The sequence below is a fragment of the Calonectris borealis genome, chromosome 2, assembly GCF_964195595.1.
Source record: "Calonectris borealis chromosome 2, bCalBor7.hap1.2, whole genome shotgun sequence".
NCBI classification, from domain to species: domain Eukaryota; kingdom Metazoa; phylum Chordata; class Aves; order Procellariiformes; family Procellariidae; genus Calonectris; species Calonectris borealis.
The window spans coordinates 197,101-211,512 of NC_134313.1; the positions used below are offsets into that span (position 1 = coordinate 197,101).

At 46.6% G+C, this 14,412-nt stretch overlaps 1 protein-coding gene across 49 annotated transcripts in view; it reads right to left on the reverse strand.

Moving 5' to 3' along the window:
- Positions 1–14,412, reverse strand: part of SCRIB (scribble planar cell polarity protein) — a 115,235-nt gene that overhangs the window by 19,028 nt on the left and 81,795 nt on the right. For 15 of the 49 annotated variants that reach the window (XM_075140943.1, XM_075140898.1, XM_075140927.1 and 12 more), the window contains 7 exons: positions 11,408–11,476; positions 8,026–8,076; positions 7,383–7,424; positions 6,354–6,482; positions 4,481–4,588; positions 1,102–1,149; positions 697–862 (listed from right to left, as the gene is read on the reverse strand). In XM_075140943.1, the coding sequence (XP_074997044.1) occupies positions 697–862; positions 1,102–1,149; positions 4,481–4,588; positions 6,354–6,482; positions 7,383–7,424; positions 8,026–8,076; positions 11,408–11,476 (613 nt within the window). Of the gene's footprint in view, positions 1–696; positions 863–1,101; positions 1,150–4,417; positions 4,589–6,353; positions 6,483–7,382; positions 7,425–8,025; positions 8,077–11,407; positions 11,477–13,927; positions 13,991–14,412 lie in introns of those variants that run through there. The other 34 variants (XM_075140902.1, XM_075140922.1, XM_075140912.1 and 31 more) reach the window with 17 other exon arrangements.

Consider the following 14,412-nt stretch of genomic DNA (forward strand, 5'->3'; position numbering starts at 1 on the left):
GCCTATATGCTGAAATTTCTAATGCTGCAGTTTGCCAGCAGTGGGAGCCCAAAGCAGCAGAAATCTTTGTGCAAGTGCTGGAATTGCAAAGATTCAGAGGATGTGACTTATCACTTTGAGATATTTGATTGGGGTGTTTCATCCTGAGTAAGGTAAAACTTAATTTATTGTCTGGACGATCTTCACCATGGGATCTCTCTTCCCCAGAGGGATATTTTTTTTTTTTTTTTTTAATTCTAGTACTCAGAGATATCCTGATTAGAGGTGATGTTTCTCCTCATCTACCCCTCTTAGCAAATCTCAAAACAAACCCAAATGCAAGCCTGAAACTCATCATTACTCTACAGTTTCTCCTTCCATACTTTATATCTTGATCTTTGCATCTCCCACAGCTCTCTTTTAGCCAACAGTAAGAGTCTAACATACCCAGATAACTTCTTATGTTGGACCTGTGATTCTTTTGGCCACATCGCATTGAAGAAACTCAAAATGACAAGTTGCAATTTCTTTTTCTTACCTTCCTTTCTATCTTTTATAAGCTTACTCTTGTCTTAAAATGCATCCATGTTCCTGAACTACTAAGTGAAAATGAGAAGGTTTCCAATGCTCTGGACAAATTCAAACAGCCTCTCATGCCTCCCACGGAGAAAGGATTCACTTAACAGGCCAAATTTCCTTGCACAGATTCCAACATACCTTCCTCCTCTTTCATTTTCTTCAGGTCATCCTCTCCTACTAGAGAGACACGCTTGGGAGGCTTATCCATCTGCTGTTGCTTCACCTCAATTTCGAAATACTTCTGCCTCTCGCGGAAGGATCTCTGCTCAGGGCTGTGCAGTCCGCCGGGGCTGCGTGTGGCCACCTGCGAGAGCCACACTGGCACTGCCCACAGAGCGACCGAGCCAAACCTCCCTCTCCACCTCGCCCCCCGCGCACGCCCCGCGCCTGCCCTCCCCAGCCTCGCGCTCCCCACCCTCTTCCTCCTCCCCAGCCCTCCTCTGCGCGCCCACGCTGTCATCCTGTCTCCACATCCACAGCCTCAAAAGCCCCCGAATCCGTGCAAGCCCCATCCTAGTTCCAGCTCCAGCCGCCAGAACTCACCTCCAGGGCAGTTTTGGGATTCTCTGTGCTGGTCTGACCAGGCAATTCCTAAGAATACAGAGAAACGGGCACGTTCTAAAAAGAAAGTTTTCTACCACCACTCCTGCCCTCCAGCCAAGTGCCACCAATGCCGCACAGAGAGCAGCAGTCCCGGACATTAGCTGAAGGGCTGGTTCACAAAACAGTCCCAGAATTAACTCTAGACAATGCCACTTTAGGCTTAGCAATCGTGAGTAATACGGATTTATGTTAAATTAAGGGCTAAACAGAAACAGATGGTGACAACTTTTAAAAGGGTAGAAACAGAAAAACGTGGGGCAATAGGTGAAGAACAGAAACAGAGAACTTAGCTTAAGATGGAAGAGGCTTAGACTTTCTTTAAATCAAAGACGCAACTATTGAAAATTTACTTCTAAGAAGTGGCAACACTGTCAGGAAAGAAAGAAATCCGTATTTACCAGAATAAATAACAGAATACTGGATGAGTAGAACTACAGGGGGCAGAAAAAGAAATTGATCCACAAAATCCATCTGTGAACCAGAAATCAGTAAGGGTAAAAAGAGAACTGCCAAAAAGTTACTAGAAGTATGAAAGTTTTTTAACTATACAAATGAAAAGGAACCACAAGAAGAGAGCAAGTAGACTACCTTCAACTTTAACTTTATTCAAACGCACTCCAAAAACGAACAGAAAGTTTTAATTTTGTATAAGTAAGGAGCACAATAACAGAGAAGGGAAGAAGGAAAAAAAAAAAGAAAAAAGCTTCTAGCTAAGAAGCAAGTGTCTGGAAATAGAAATTATTGCTGCTAACACAGAAGAAAACCTAAGAGCTCAATGCACTCACCTGCAGGGACAAGATAATCACTGTTCAACAATTCTGAATGAAATGACTTGTGAAACTGCAAGTCTGACAAGCATGGATTTTTAATTGACTTGTTTATTTGGGTGGCAGATCATGTCTAAAAAATAGCTAATATATTCTTAAAAATCGAGAAGCACGCAAAAATAATTTGAGTAGCGGAGCTATCGGTCTGTTCAATTTCAACAAGACAAACATTCACAGATGAATATAATTAAAACAAAAATAAATAGAAAAGATTAAAACAGAACAGGTGCAATGAAGATTAATCTAATATCGTCCTTTGATAATATAAATAATTTGTGAAACAAAGAAACTGCATAGGTTTGTCTGAGACTTCGAAGATCAGTTTTGTGACCAACCTTGCTTAATATTTTCATTGTCAAATTTGACTCAGAAACCAGGAAGGTGTGAATAAAATTTGTCAATGGCAAAGACCAGAATGCAGATTCACAGAAATGCGGAGTTGTCCGAGACCTCTGCAAATTATTTCGTTCATCCCACTCCATTGAATGGGGACTAGCATTGTCAAAATTCAAAATAGTTTGGAATATCATCCTGGAGTGACAGGTTGATTTGAGGAGGATGAAAAGAATTTAATTTAATAGTGCAAAATACAAGGTGATCTACTTCAGGATCAGTAATTGTTTCTTAAACCATGATATATCAGCTAGATACTATGAGGCTGGAGAAATCATCTCGTACAAGACACAATCTGACTCATGAACTTAGGTCATCTGGTGGGTTGCAGATGCCAAGAGACAAGCTCCACTTCCTTTTATCCTCGACTTAGCTAACCACTTCCCTGAGCTTCTACGGACAGTCATCTACCTCCGAGTAAATCAGTCTATAGAGCTAAAATGGCCAAAAATCAACCCTACAAACAGTAAAGACAGACTTGTGACCCATATTAATTTACCAAACCAGATCGATGTGAGGCCAGATGAGCACCAACGCATGGCAAGGTAGACAGTGGGAGGACAGGATTAGCTTAGATATAACACAAAGTTGCTGTCACACGTCACTGCAGAATAGCCATAGCTCCCAGTATAGCATGATTATGAAAAAGGTGAGCGTGACCTATTGACATGTAAGGAAGGGTTGTCAATTAAGATTCAGGAAGAAAGAAAGAAAGAAAAAAAGAGAGAGAGAAACAAACTACACTGCAGTAGGAAGAAATCTGTGAAATGGGAGATCTCATTTGCATCAAAGATGTGCCAGCAAGAATTCAGACAGGAACAGGTGAAAAGGAAAGCAGTAAGATGATAAAGAGAACAGAGGGTCTTTCCAAACACGAGGTGTCAAAGGGGACAGTGTTTTGCTTCTTTAGTTTAGTGAATGAAGTGATAGTATGATTGTCTATAAACAGAGAGCTCCAGAGGTCTCGCGTAACTGGAGCGCTGCCGTGCAGGAATACAAGCTCTTCAGGAAGGACAGGTAGGGCAGACCGCACGGGCGACGCCTCAACAACACGCTGAACGAGGGTCAGGAGAATGCCTTTGCAGAGTAAGGGCTGGCCACATGCTGGGCTGCTGGAGTGCAGCCGGCAGGTCCAGGGAAGCAGTCCTTCCTCTTATTCAGCACTTACAAGAGCGGCGTTTGGGGCTCCCCAGTACAAGAATGGCACTAACACACTGCACCATGTCAAGTGGAAGACCATCGGAATGATTTAGGGGGCTGCAGCACATGACCTTTGAAAACGGGCTCAGAAGGCTGTGCTTGTTCAGCCTGGAAAAGAGGAGGCTCAGGAGAGGGGGATCCAATTCCTGCATTCTACCTCCTAGGGGGGGGTTACAGGGCACAAAGTCAGACTCTCAGGGTGCACAGCAAAAGAATGAGAGACCACAGACACAAGTTGCGGTAAAAGAAATTCTGATAAAACATATAGAAAAAAACCTCTTCACAGCAGAGATGGTCATACACTGGAAGAGATTGCCCGCAGTGACCTCAGAATCTCCATTTTTGGAAATTCAGAACTCAAGTGGACTGGGCCTGAGCAACCTCATACAACTTCAAAGGTTGCCCTGTTTTGCACGGAGGACCGAGGCAGATGACCTCCAGAGGCCTCATCTAACCTGAATGGTTCCATGATTCAAATACATGGAGGAGAGAAGGAATAATTCCAATTAAGTTAAAGATCAAAATCTAATAAAAAATTCCTCAGAACAGGTTTAGCCTGGCCCTGGACTTTGGAAGTTCAGAGAGTTTTTTCGTTATATCAGAACAGCACGGTTATACAACAGCATCCTAATGTCCGGGGAAAATAACAGCGACATGAAATTCAATGAGCTTTCAGGACTTGATATGTTTACGGACAGGACTCTGCAGGGTGCCGTCCGCAACATGAATAGACTCCAACTTCCAAGGGGACCTCAACATGTCGCTCCTTCAGGACAGCTTTCTTTGGAGGAAACAAATCACCACCTCCTTCCTATCCTCACACTTCCCTTGCTCACCTGCAACGCTCCGTCTTCTGTTTGTACCACTGTGTACCATCACCCCCAGCCAGCACTAGGTACCTGTATCTCAAGCAGAGGGTGTGACAAGGGCACTGCTGCAAAGGTCTTGTATGCTTGCTTGACATTGATGGGGATCTCGTCAGGAGAGGGTGGTGAAGGTGGCTTTTGCTACAGGGACAAAGACAGAAGGTAAAGATAACCACAGATGTTATAAAAAACTGAACATGGGAGAAACACAGCACAACTCTCAGCCTGCAAAGCCTGAAGAGTGGAATATATAAGAGACAGCTCCTGCAGCCTTGGGCAGAAACAAGAGCAGAGTATTGTATAGATACTATATACAGCAGCACACGTATCACAGTCCTGTTTTATTTCTTGGATGGTGGAGGAATGATACTTCTGGTGGTACAGATCCCCACTGACTCGACCAGAATTTTGCGACTGATCTCTTGGCTAAGGGACCATATTGCTGTCGCAGTCCTCAAGGATTTCCACCCAGTTCAACTAGCACGTGCCTGCTTGAATCAGTGGGCTTTTGGGGCTGGAATAAGACAGCTATACAGTTAACTGATCCCTACTTAGGACTGAACAAGCCACATTTAGTTATTAAAAAGTTAAAGATAAGCCCTGGCCTTATCTGGCACTTCTGACTAAAAGGGCCTTCTTCATGGGAAGGGATCTATTAGTCTCATTTGGTTTTTGCGGTGGCTATTGTACTTCTATTTATAAAATGACCAGCGTGTACTTCTACTTACTTCAAGGCTAATAGTCACAGTCTCCTAAACCAAAGTGGCAACCCATTCAGGGATCTATAATCTGGAGAAGACCTGCCTTTGATCTCAAATTTTCCCTTCACAGAATTCTACTTATTCAGAAACATCTGATAAGGTCCAAGAGGACCCTCCTACTGCTTGTCACTTGTCTTTGCTGGTCTTTTCCTCACCTATCTTCCCTGTGACCGCTCCTATCACATTCAGGGAGGAAGAAGAGTTGGGGTGACTGGCTCAAAGCATCACAGAAATGAATGGGAGTAGGATGGGAAATGACACCACCACCTTCCTTTCTACTAGAAAGCCAATCCCCTTTAGTTGCTTCATTTCTTCAATCCCTCTAGCTGCACTAACTCAGTTTCAGGTGTTTGTGGTTTTTCTTTGTCCTGTTCTGAGGCTAAATTATGTTGTTTGATTAAGTTCCCTTCTGCATAGGCTAAAGAACAGCACATCAAGATCAGAAGAGATTGCAAAGTATGTGAATCTTGGCCAATTACATGGATTATATATAGCTGTTTGTCTGCAAATCAGGTCTCTAATTTGGTATCATGTCATACAAGCTTCAATAAAAAAAGAAGGGTTATATTGTAGGTGTACAAGTCTTCTGTCACGACAAAGACCAAAAGACCTGAATCTTTCTCTCCCATCAACGTACAGCCCAGGGAATATGAATCTTTCAAAACCAATCATTTTGCACATCATAAAACTTATTATCAGCAAGATGGTATTAGCTCTTGCTCCAAGATGCAAGACATCGATAGATAAAGGTTCCGAAAGATCTATGCCTCAACAGAACGCAACACCTCATAAATAAGGATCTAAAACTGTAACTGCTCTGGGATTTCAGCCACAATACAGTTTCAACAATGCCAGCTTCTTGAATGGGTAAGTGAATACACCAGGCAGGCTGGTGAGGCTCGTCTACGTTAGAAAAATGAATGGGATGCACTGACCGTGACTCTATTTGTGAAGAGTATGGGTTCTTACCCAGGGCATCCAGACTGATACAGAAACAAGACCAGCCTGAGCAAAGGCATGTGATCTTTAAACTACAAAATCACCACTGAGAGGGTGTGTTCAGCCTACCCACCAGAAAAAGTGGCACTATAGCAACCTAGGGCGGATAGACATAGCTTAGCAAGAAGGAACTGCAGGCCACTTACAGAGTTCTGGATATTGAAGCACAGCTCAGGTTGCTGGAAGGGATTGGGGCTGTCCCCGTCCTCCGAATTATATGAGGCAGCATTTTGTCGCACTCGGGAAAGAGGCTGAATGACGCCTGGCTTGGTCTGCTTGTGTCAATACCACACAACAGGGGGAAAGGCAGAGGAAAAAGAAAAGAGAGAGAGAGAGAGAGAGGGAGAGAGGGAGAGAAGAGAAACAAGCAGTTAGGGCAGCAAGATGTCTCTGCCATGCAAGTGAATAAGAAAAATCCATGCACCTGAGCTCAATTCCTCAGCTGTGCTGCTGACTCCAGCTACCAGACTGGGAGGGAGAGCTACTGGAGCAAACCCCAAACGCTCTTGTGGAAGTATTGTGGACAGGCAAAGAGATTCAGACAAGTCAGGGTCACGACAGGACCAGTGGGTTACAGAGAAGGCCAGGACACAAGGAAGAATCTGCCATACAAGCGGCAGCTGCAAGGGTCAGAGGGGTACGGCATGAGTATGTCGAAGCTTGGAGAATGTAAGCATCATGAATGGAAAATGCAGTAGGGAAACATCAGCCAGGAATGGGTATTGGCAAAAGCTGGGTATGAAAATGAACTGAGACCCAGCTAGGGCTCCAATTAGAAATGCAGACATAAGAGCAGAGACAAGAGTCTGAGGTTTGACGTAGATGTCATCACTGTTGCATGCTGTGTGGAAGTGAACAAAACATCTAATACTAAAGACAGTAGAAGCAGGAATTGAGTAAGCCAGCAAAAACTACGTGAGTGAAAGCTGCAAGGGTAAACGGGAATAAAAGGTGCAAAAACACTTGCATCAAGTTTTCAAATTGACAATATTTAAGACTTAGTGCATTTGTACAAACTTTGTACAAACAGTGGAGGACTGAAGAAGACAGTGTAAGAGCCAACAGTGAGACTTGCAGGGCTGGAAGTGAGCACACGCAGAAGGAAGAGGCAAGCTCTCTGTGCTGGAGAATGGACATAGGACACTACAATAAGGTCTCACGGCGGATGTACTTACCGATTTACTGTCATCCTGTGATGTAATGAAGTTAATGGAAGCCTGAAAACAGAAATACGGGTGTAAATTTGGAGTCCATACAGGAAGCCTTTAGTTTACTCTGCTCCACACAAAACTCCCAACCCGAACCCCTCCCCTGCCCCGCTGCCCGCCCTGTACAGGGAAAAGCCCCCAAGTCCCATACTACCCTCTACCATACCTTTTTCTTCACGTGGGGAGCAGTCCAGAGCCCACCCGCAAGAGCTTCTCCCAGTTCCTCTGCTATGTGAGAAGGCTCTCACGACTCTCTCTGCACATCTCCAGGCACCGATCCCCACCGCCCCCGTCTCTGCTCCAGCTCAGCTGGTCCTGGCCCTTGCCTACATCCCCTGCCCCTGCACTTGCTACTGAGCTTGAGCAAAGCCACCAGCACCACAGCTTCTCTGCCAGGAAGCGTTCACGCATGCCATCTCAGCAGTGGCCAGCAGGGAACAGCCTCTCGTGCCTCAGCCTGCTGCCCTGGGCGCTGCTCTCCGCAGCAAGCCCTCGGCGCGCACCAAGCCCAAGAGCCGGGGAACGCGGAGCCAGAGGAGGGCGAGAGCAGCGGTGCCAGGTGAGAGCGGCGTGGAGCAGCAGCGCACACTGCACGCCAACAGGCACTTACGAAGCGGGTCTCCCTGCCTGACAGGTGAGCAGGCCGAGGAGCTGCAGGCGTCTGGAGAGGGGCAACGCCAGGGAGGATCGTCGGGGGAGAGAACGGGAGAGAAAACGAAGAGACCGGGTTTTCTGCGTGAGAGGCTGACAAGCACTTTTCCCAGCACAGAGGCTGCGGTTACCCAGAGCTGTCAGTGTCCCATAGCTCCTCGCCGCCTGCCACGGAGAAGGCCCCTCTGCCCTCCTTGGCACGCGCGCACAGACCCACCACAGACACCTCCTTCCTCCCGCCACCCGCTTCCTCCCCCACCAGCAGCTTGCAGAACTCAAGGCCAGGCGAGGCCATCATGACACCAGCCTCAGGACAAAGGATCCAACTTCTCTCAATAATTCCCCGAGAGCTCTGAAATAAGCCTACAAATTCTGGTTGGACTACAAGATGTCAAAACCAAAGAATTTACATTAAAAATAGATGGCGGCAGAGAATTAGAGATGCAATGCCTTGGAAATTCTACTGCGGAACAACAATCTGAAGGTCAAGTCTCCTGAATCCCCAGAAAATGCACCAGCCACAAGGCTACGGATTGCCCTGTGTCCTTCAGTATCATCTGCTGGACCTGTTCCATTTTGTGTAACATTCATTGTCCAGAGAGAGCTAAATCTACCAGATACAGCCTTACCTGACATCCAGGAGACTGCTGCGGAAGGCTCTGATTCGAAAGCATTGCATCATGTAACTGTGACAGAATGCGGGGCTGAGAATGCCACTAGCAAGACCAACGGCTCAGCAACGCGACACCAAGGCATCTTCAAGAACAACTGCCAGAGTCACTAACTCGTAACAGCCATAGACCAAGTAACGAAAAAAGGCTATCAAAATGACACACACACTGGATATCAGAAATGAAAGCAGTGAGCAAACCTGCTGAAGACCTTAAAAGGCTAAAATAAAGGACAAAGTCATGAAATTGGCTATAAATGCTTTAAGAAATTAATGGAATCTCTCATGGCATATGCATCTCTGAACAGAGAGATAAAAGAGAAAAACAAGAAAAAAGCTGTATAGATTATTCAGTATGTTTCTCAAGCTACAGAGAATTCATAATACAAAAAACCTGAAGTGATAGAATAGACTACAAATTACAGCAAGTGCTACATAACGGGGAATTTGAGACATCCAACTTAAAATTGGAAATGCAAATGCCTGCATCTGCAAAAATGCTCCTGGGTGCTCTTAACTTCATAGAATGCATTAGTGAGACCTTGTTTATTCTCCTCAGAGCCCATGGAGGAGAGCATGAACAGTTTCACCTGGAAAGTTTCCACTGTCAGAGCAGTGACTGCTATGAGAAGACAAAACGGTCACTGTTGCCACAGGAATTGGATAATGACAAACCATTAGACTCTAAAGACAAACAACTTATTACTGAGCAAGCCCATCCCGAATTAGAAGAGCAGATGGCATTATAGCCAGAGAGCTGCTAGTGGCAAGGACATTGGCACTGAGCCTCCAACGCCAAAACACTGATAAACAAAAACATCAGGGGTACTACAAAAGTTGCCTATGACAAATTGGAACAAGGGACTTTCCATCCAAATACAAATTTTTACCAAAAAAAAAAAAAATCACAATGAGAGTAGCCAAATATTGGAGCTGGCATCTAGAAAGATGTAGACTTTCCATCTCTAGAGGTGTTCAAAATTTAACTGGACATGGCCTTGAGTAACCTGATCTAATTGGACCTGCTCTGAGTGTGGTCTTAGACCAGACCTTCCATCCTAAATCATTCTATGAGCAGCCACATGGCCACCCTTTGAGATTTGGGCTTCTTTTTCAGCTGAGAGCTGAGGATCTTTAAAGACAGTGCAAATCGATATCTAGATCTCTTTCTGCTGTACAATGAGGAGTATCATCCCCACCCCATTCCTTCTAGATAGAAAGAACCCAATCTCAAAGAAAATTTGCACTTGTGGTAAAAGGAAAACTTACTGACAAACAGCCCAAAATAAACCTCCAATCAGTATGCAACTGCTGTCAGAAAAGCAAATAAGTAAACATATGCAGCTGGAACAGAAAAGCATTGAAATAGCATTACTATAATAAATAGTATCTTCTTCTAATCTTACTGTGTCCCTGGTGATCACTCAGTTTCAAAGGATCCAAGAACTGAGAGAAATGCAAGATAGGCCAAGGAAGCAATAGAAGATAGACCAAACTGTTGCTCACTACAGCTCCGCTGTCCTGTTCGCTACTCCCAGCCACAGGGTCCTGACCCTTCTCCTGAGTCAGTGTTAACTGTCACCTCACCCCAAGGTGATGCAATTCATCTCGCTAAGCTGAACTAACCTAGCAAAAAAGCAGGCAGCTTTTGTCCAGCTTAGAGAACTGAAATGACTCAGCTGAAGATCAGGTAGGTGCCAGAGCCAGTGGGACAAATAGTTTGAGAGCAGTTGCGCTCCAAAAGGAATGCAACAGACACAAATAACTAAGGATGGAGTACAATTTTCAGTTCATTCCAGCCCCCTAATATAAAAACCAGTAACTTGACTGTGAAGGAAAAATTTTAAAAATCCATTTAAGAGTATTTAACTTCAAAAGGCTCAACTAACTTGTGAAACCTACTGCCACAGGATGAAAAGTGAAATAAAAAACTTAGCAAGATTTAAAAGAAAGATCAGAGTTGATAGGAGAAATAAGAACGGCTAGTGAGAATAGGTAATGCTTACCAAAAACAAAACAAAACAAAATATCAAAAGTTACAAGAAATAAAGAAACTTCCCACTTCAGAGTGAAAGCTGGCCTAGTTTTAGAAAATCATTCCCTAAGGGTAGGCTAACCTATAATTGTCTGCTGCAGGATCCTTCAGGTTTTTTCTGAACAGCTGATGTGGGTTGCCAGCAGCATCGCAAACAGAACTAGGGATCTCTCTGGGAGACTGAGTAGCGCTTGTTTACCGACCTGAGATGATTCTGCAAATCCCGACCTCTCCATTTCTTCTCACATACCAATTGCCAGAATTAAATAGTCTCTGTATAAGGTATTGGTGAGGCCATTCTCAAAAAAGAGAGACAACTACCATTTTATAGTCACTCTAGGTGCTCCCCTGCTCATTACCCTGCAAATTAAGTTACCCCTCAGAGCAGTAACTTTCCACCGAGTTTATGACTAGCTAATTATACTCCCGGGTCTCTGAGATATTTTGAAAGAGCAGAGTTCTTCCCCTAGTTCTCTAGTTGCCTCCTGAGATGGATACCCTTCCACCTCAAAGGCGTCCCTCTCACGGATGGAAATCATGCTCGGCTTTCTCTGCCTGTCTGCCCTGGTGCCACCTTGCCCTGGAAGCATGCCTCCCTGCCTTTCCCCATGTTGCCTGACCTGGGGGCAGTCTCACCTGCTGATTACTAGGAGAAAAGGGGGTTTCACGCCTGGAATTTCCTGTCCCAGACTCGCCCACAGGAGCCTGAAAGAGAGAAGACAAAGCTAGATAGTTCCTGTACAGCAGCAACTTCCATGCCTCTCCCTTAGCAGTGAGGCCACGAGGCAAGGGAGATCACCGACATCCAGCCCGAGGCCAACCATGGACCACCTCACCGCGAGAGTGGAGTTAGCATTGGGCCCAACAGCAGCTGTCACATGGCAGAAACTTACAAAAAGCGTTAGAAACAGCAAGAGAACGACATTAAACATTGGAACTGAGATCATATCCAAACGCCCTGCAAGGCCAACTGAATCAGGTTAAAGCCTTCTGCCTTGTAAGACATCCCCAGGAAACCTCTCCCCCTAACTTCTCTTCAGCCCTCAAGAAGGCTCAGACTGGGCCACAGTCTGGGCAAACCTCCTCTTGTACAGACACTGAGCAAAAAAAGCCACTCCCAACTGAACGAGACAAGATTCATCCCCAGCCACATCCATTGCTGTTGGCCTACTGGTAAGACTTTTATGAGCAGCACAGAGCACAGGAAAGACAGGGCTCTCGCCCCTTCCACAGGAACCTATAGAACCATAGAATAGTTTGGGTTTGAAGGGACCTTAAAGATAATCTAGTTCCAACTCCACTGCTATGGTCAGGCACACCTTCCACTAGACCAGGTTGCTCAAAGACCCATCCAGCCTGGCCTTGGAACACTTCCAGGGATGGGGCATCCACAACTTCTCTGGGCAACCTGTTCCAGTGCCTCACTACCCTCATAGTGAAGAATTTCTTCCCTATATCTAATCTAAATCTACCCTCTTTCAGCTTAAAGTCATTACCCCTTGTCCTATCACTACATACCCCTGTAAAAAGCCCTTCTCCAGCTTTCTTGTAGGCCCCTACTGGAAGGCTGCTTCCTGGACCCTTCTCTTCTCCAGGCTGAACAACCCCAACTCTCTCAGCCTGTCTTCATAGGAGAGGTGCTCCAGCCCTCTGATCATCTTTGGGGCCCTCCTCTGGACTCGCTCCAACAGGTCCATGTCCTTCTTGTGTTGGGGGGGTCTTGTGTTGGGAGCTGTGCACAGTACCCCAGGTGAGGTCTCACGAGAGCGGAGTAGAGGGAGAGAATCACCTCCCTCGACCTGCTGGCCATGCTTCTTTGGATGCAGCCCAGGATATGCTTGGCTTTCTGGGCTGCACGCGCACATTGCCGGGTCATGTTGAGCTTCGCATCAATCAACACCCCCAAGTCCTTCTCTCCAGGGCTGCTCTCAATCCATTCTCCACCCAGCCTGTATTTGTGCTTGGGATTGCCCTGATCCAAGATGCAGGACCTTGCACTTAGCCTTGTTGAACCTCATGAGGTTTGCACGGGCCCAAGTAGATGACATCAGTTGCTCTTCCCTTACCCACCAACGCTGTAACCCCGTGGTAGAAGGCCACCAAATTTGTCAGGCAGAATTTGCCCTTAGTGAAGGCATGTTGGCTGTCACCAACCACCTCCTTATTTTCCATGTGCCTTAGCATAGTTTCCAGGAGGATCTGCTCCACGATCTTGCCGGGCACAGAGGTGAGACTGATTGGCCTGGAGTTCCCCAGGTCTTCCTTTTTTCCCCCCTTTAAAAATGGGAGTTATGTTTCCCCTTTTCCAGTCAGCGGGAACTTCACCGGACTGCCATGACTTCTCAAATGTGATGGATAGTGGCTTAGCAGCTTCATCTGCCAGTTCCCTCAGGACCCACGGATGCATCTCATCAGGTCCCATGGACTTGTGCGCTTTCAGGTTCCTTAGATGGTCTCGAACCTGATCTTCTCCTACAGTGGGCGGCTCTTCATTCTCCCAGTCTCTGCCTTTGCCTTCTGCGACTTGGGCGGTGAGGCTTGAGCACGTGCCGGTGAAGACCACAGCAAAAAAGTCATTGAGTACCTCAGCCTTCTTCATATCCCAGGTAACCAGGTCTCCTGTTTCCTTCCGGAGAGGGCCCACATTTTCCCTAGTGGTCTTTTTATTACCAACGGACCTATAGAAGCTGTTCTTGTTGCCCTTCACATCCCTGGCCAGATTTAATTCCATCAGGGCTTTAGCTTTCCTAACCTGATTCCTGGCTGCTCGGACAATTTGTCTGTGTTCCTCCCAGGCTACCTGTCCTTGCTTCCACCCTCTGTAGGCTTCCTTTTTGTGTTTGAGTTTGTCCAGGAGCTCCTTGTTCATCCATGCAGGCCTCCTGGTGTTTCTGCCTGACTTCCTCTTTGTTGGGGTGCATCGCTCCTGAGCTTGAAGGAGGTGATCCTTGAATATTAACCAGCTTTCTTGGGCCCCTCTTCCCTCCAGGGCTTTATCCCGTGCCACTCTACCAAGCAGATCCCTGCAGAGGCCAAAGTCTGCTCTCCTGAAGTCCAGGGTAGTGAGCTTGCTGTGCGCCCTCCTCGCTGCCCTAGGGATCTTGAACTCCACCGTTTCATGGTCACTGCAGCCAAGGCTGCCCTTGAGCTTCATCAGCCCCTCCTTGGTGGTGAGAACAAGGTCCAGCATAGCGCCTCTCCTCGTTGGCTCCTCTGTCACTTGGAGAAGGAAGTTATCATTGACGCATGCCAGGAACCTCCCGGATTGCTTCTGCCCTGCCGTCCCTCCAACAGATATCGGGCTGGTTGAAGTCCCCCATGAGGACCAGGGCTTGTGAAGATGAGGCTGCTCCTATCTGTTGATAGAGGGCCTCATCCGCTCAGTCTTCCTGGTCGGGTGGCCTGTAGCAGACCCCCTCTATAATGTCACCTGTCCCTGCCCTCCCTTTAATCCTGACCCATAAGCTCTTGGTCAGCTCCTCATCCATCCCCAGGCAGAGTGCCATGCACTCCAGCTGGTCCCCGACATAGAGGGCAACACCCCCTCCTCGTCTCCCCTGCCTGTCCTTCCTAAAGAGCCTGTATCCTTTCATTCCAACACTCCAGTCACAGGAGCCCCTCCACGTCTGCGTGCGCACGTC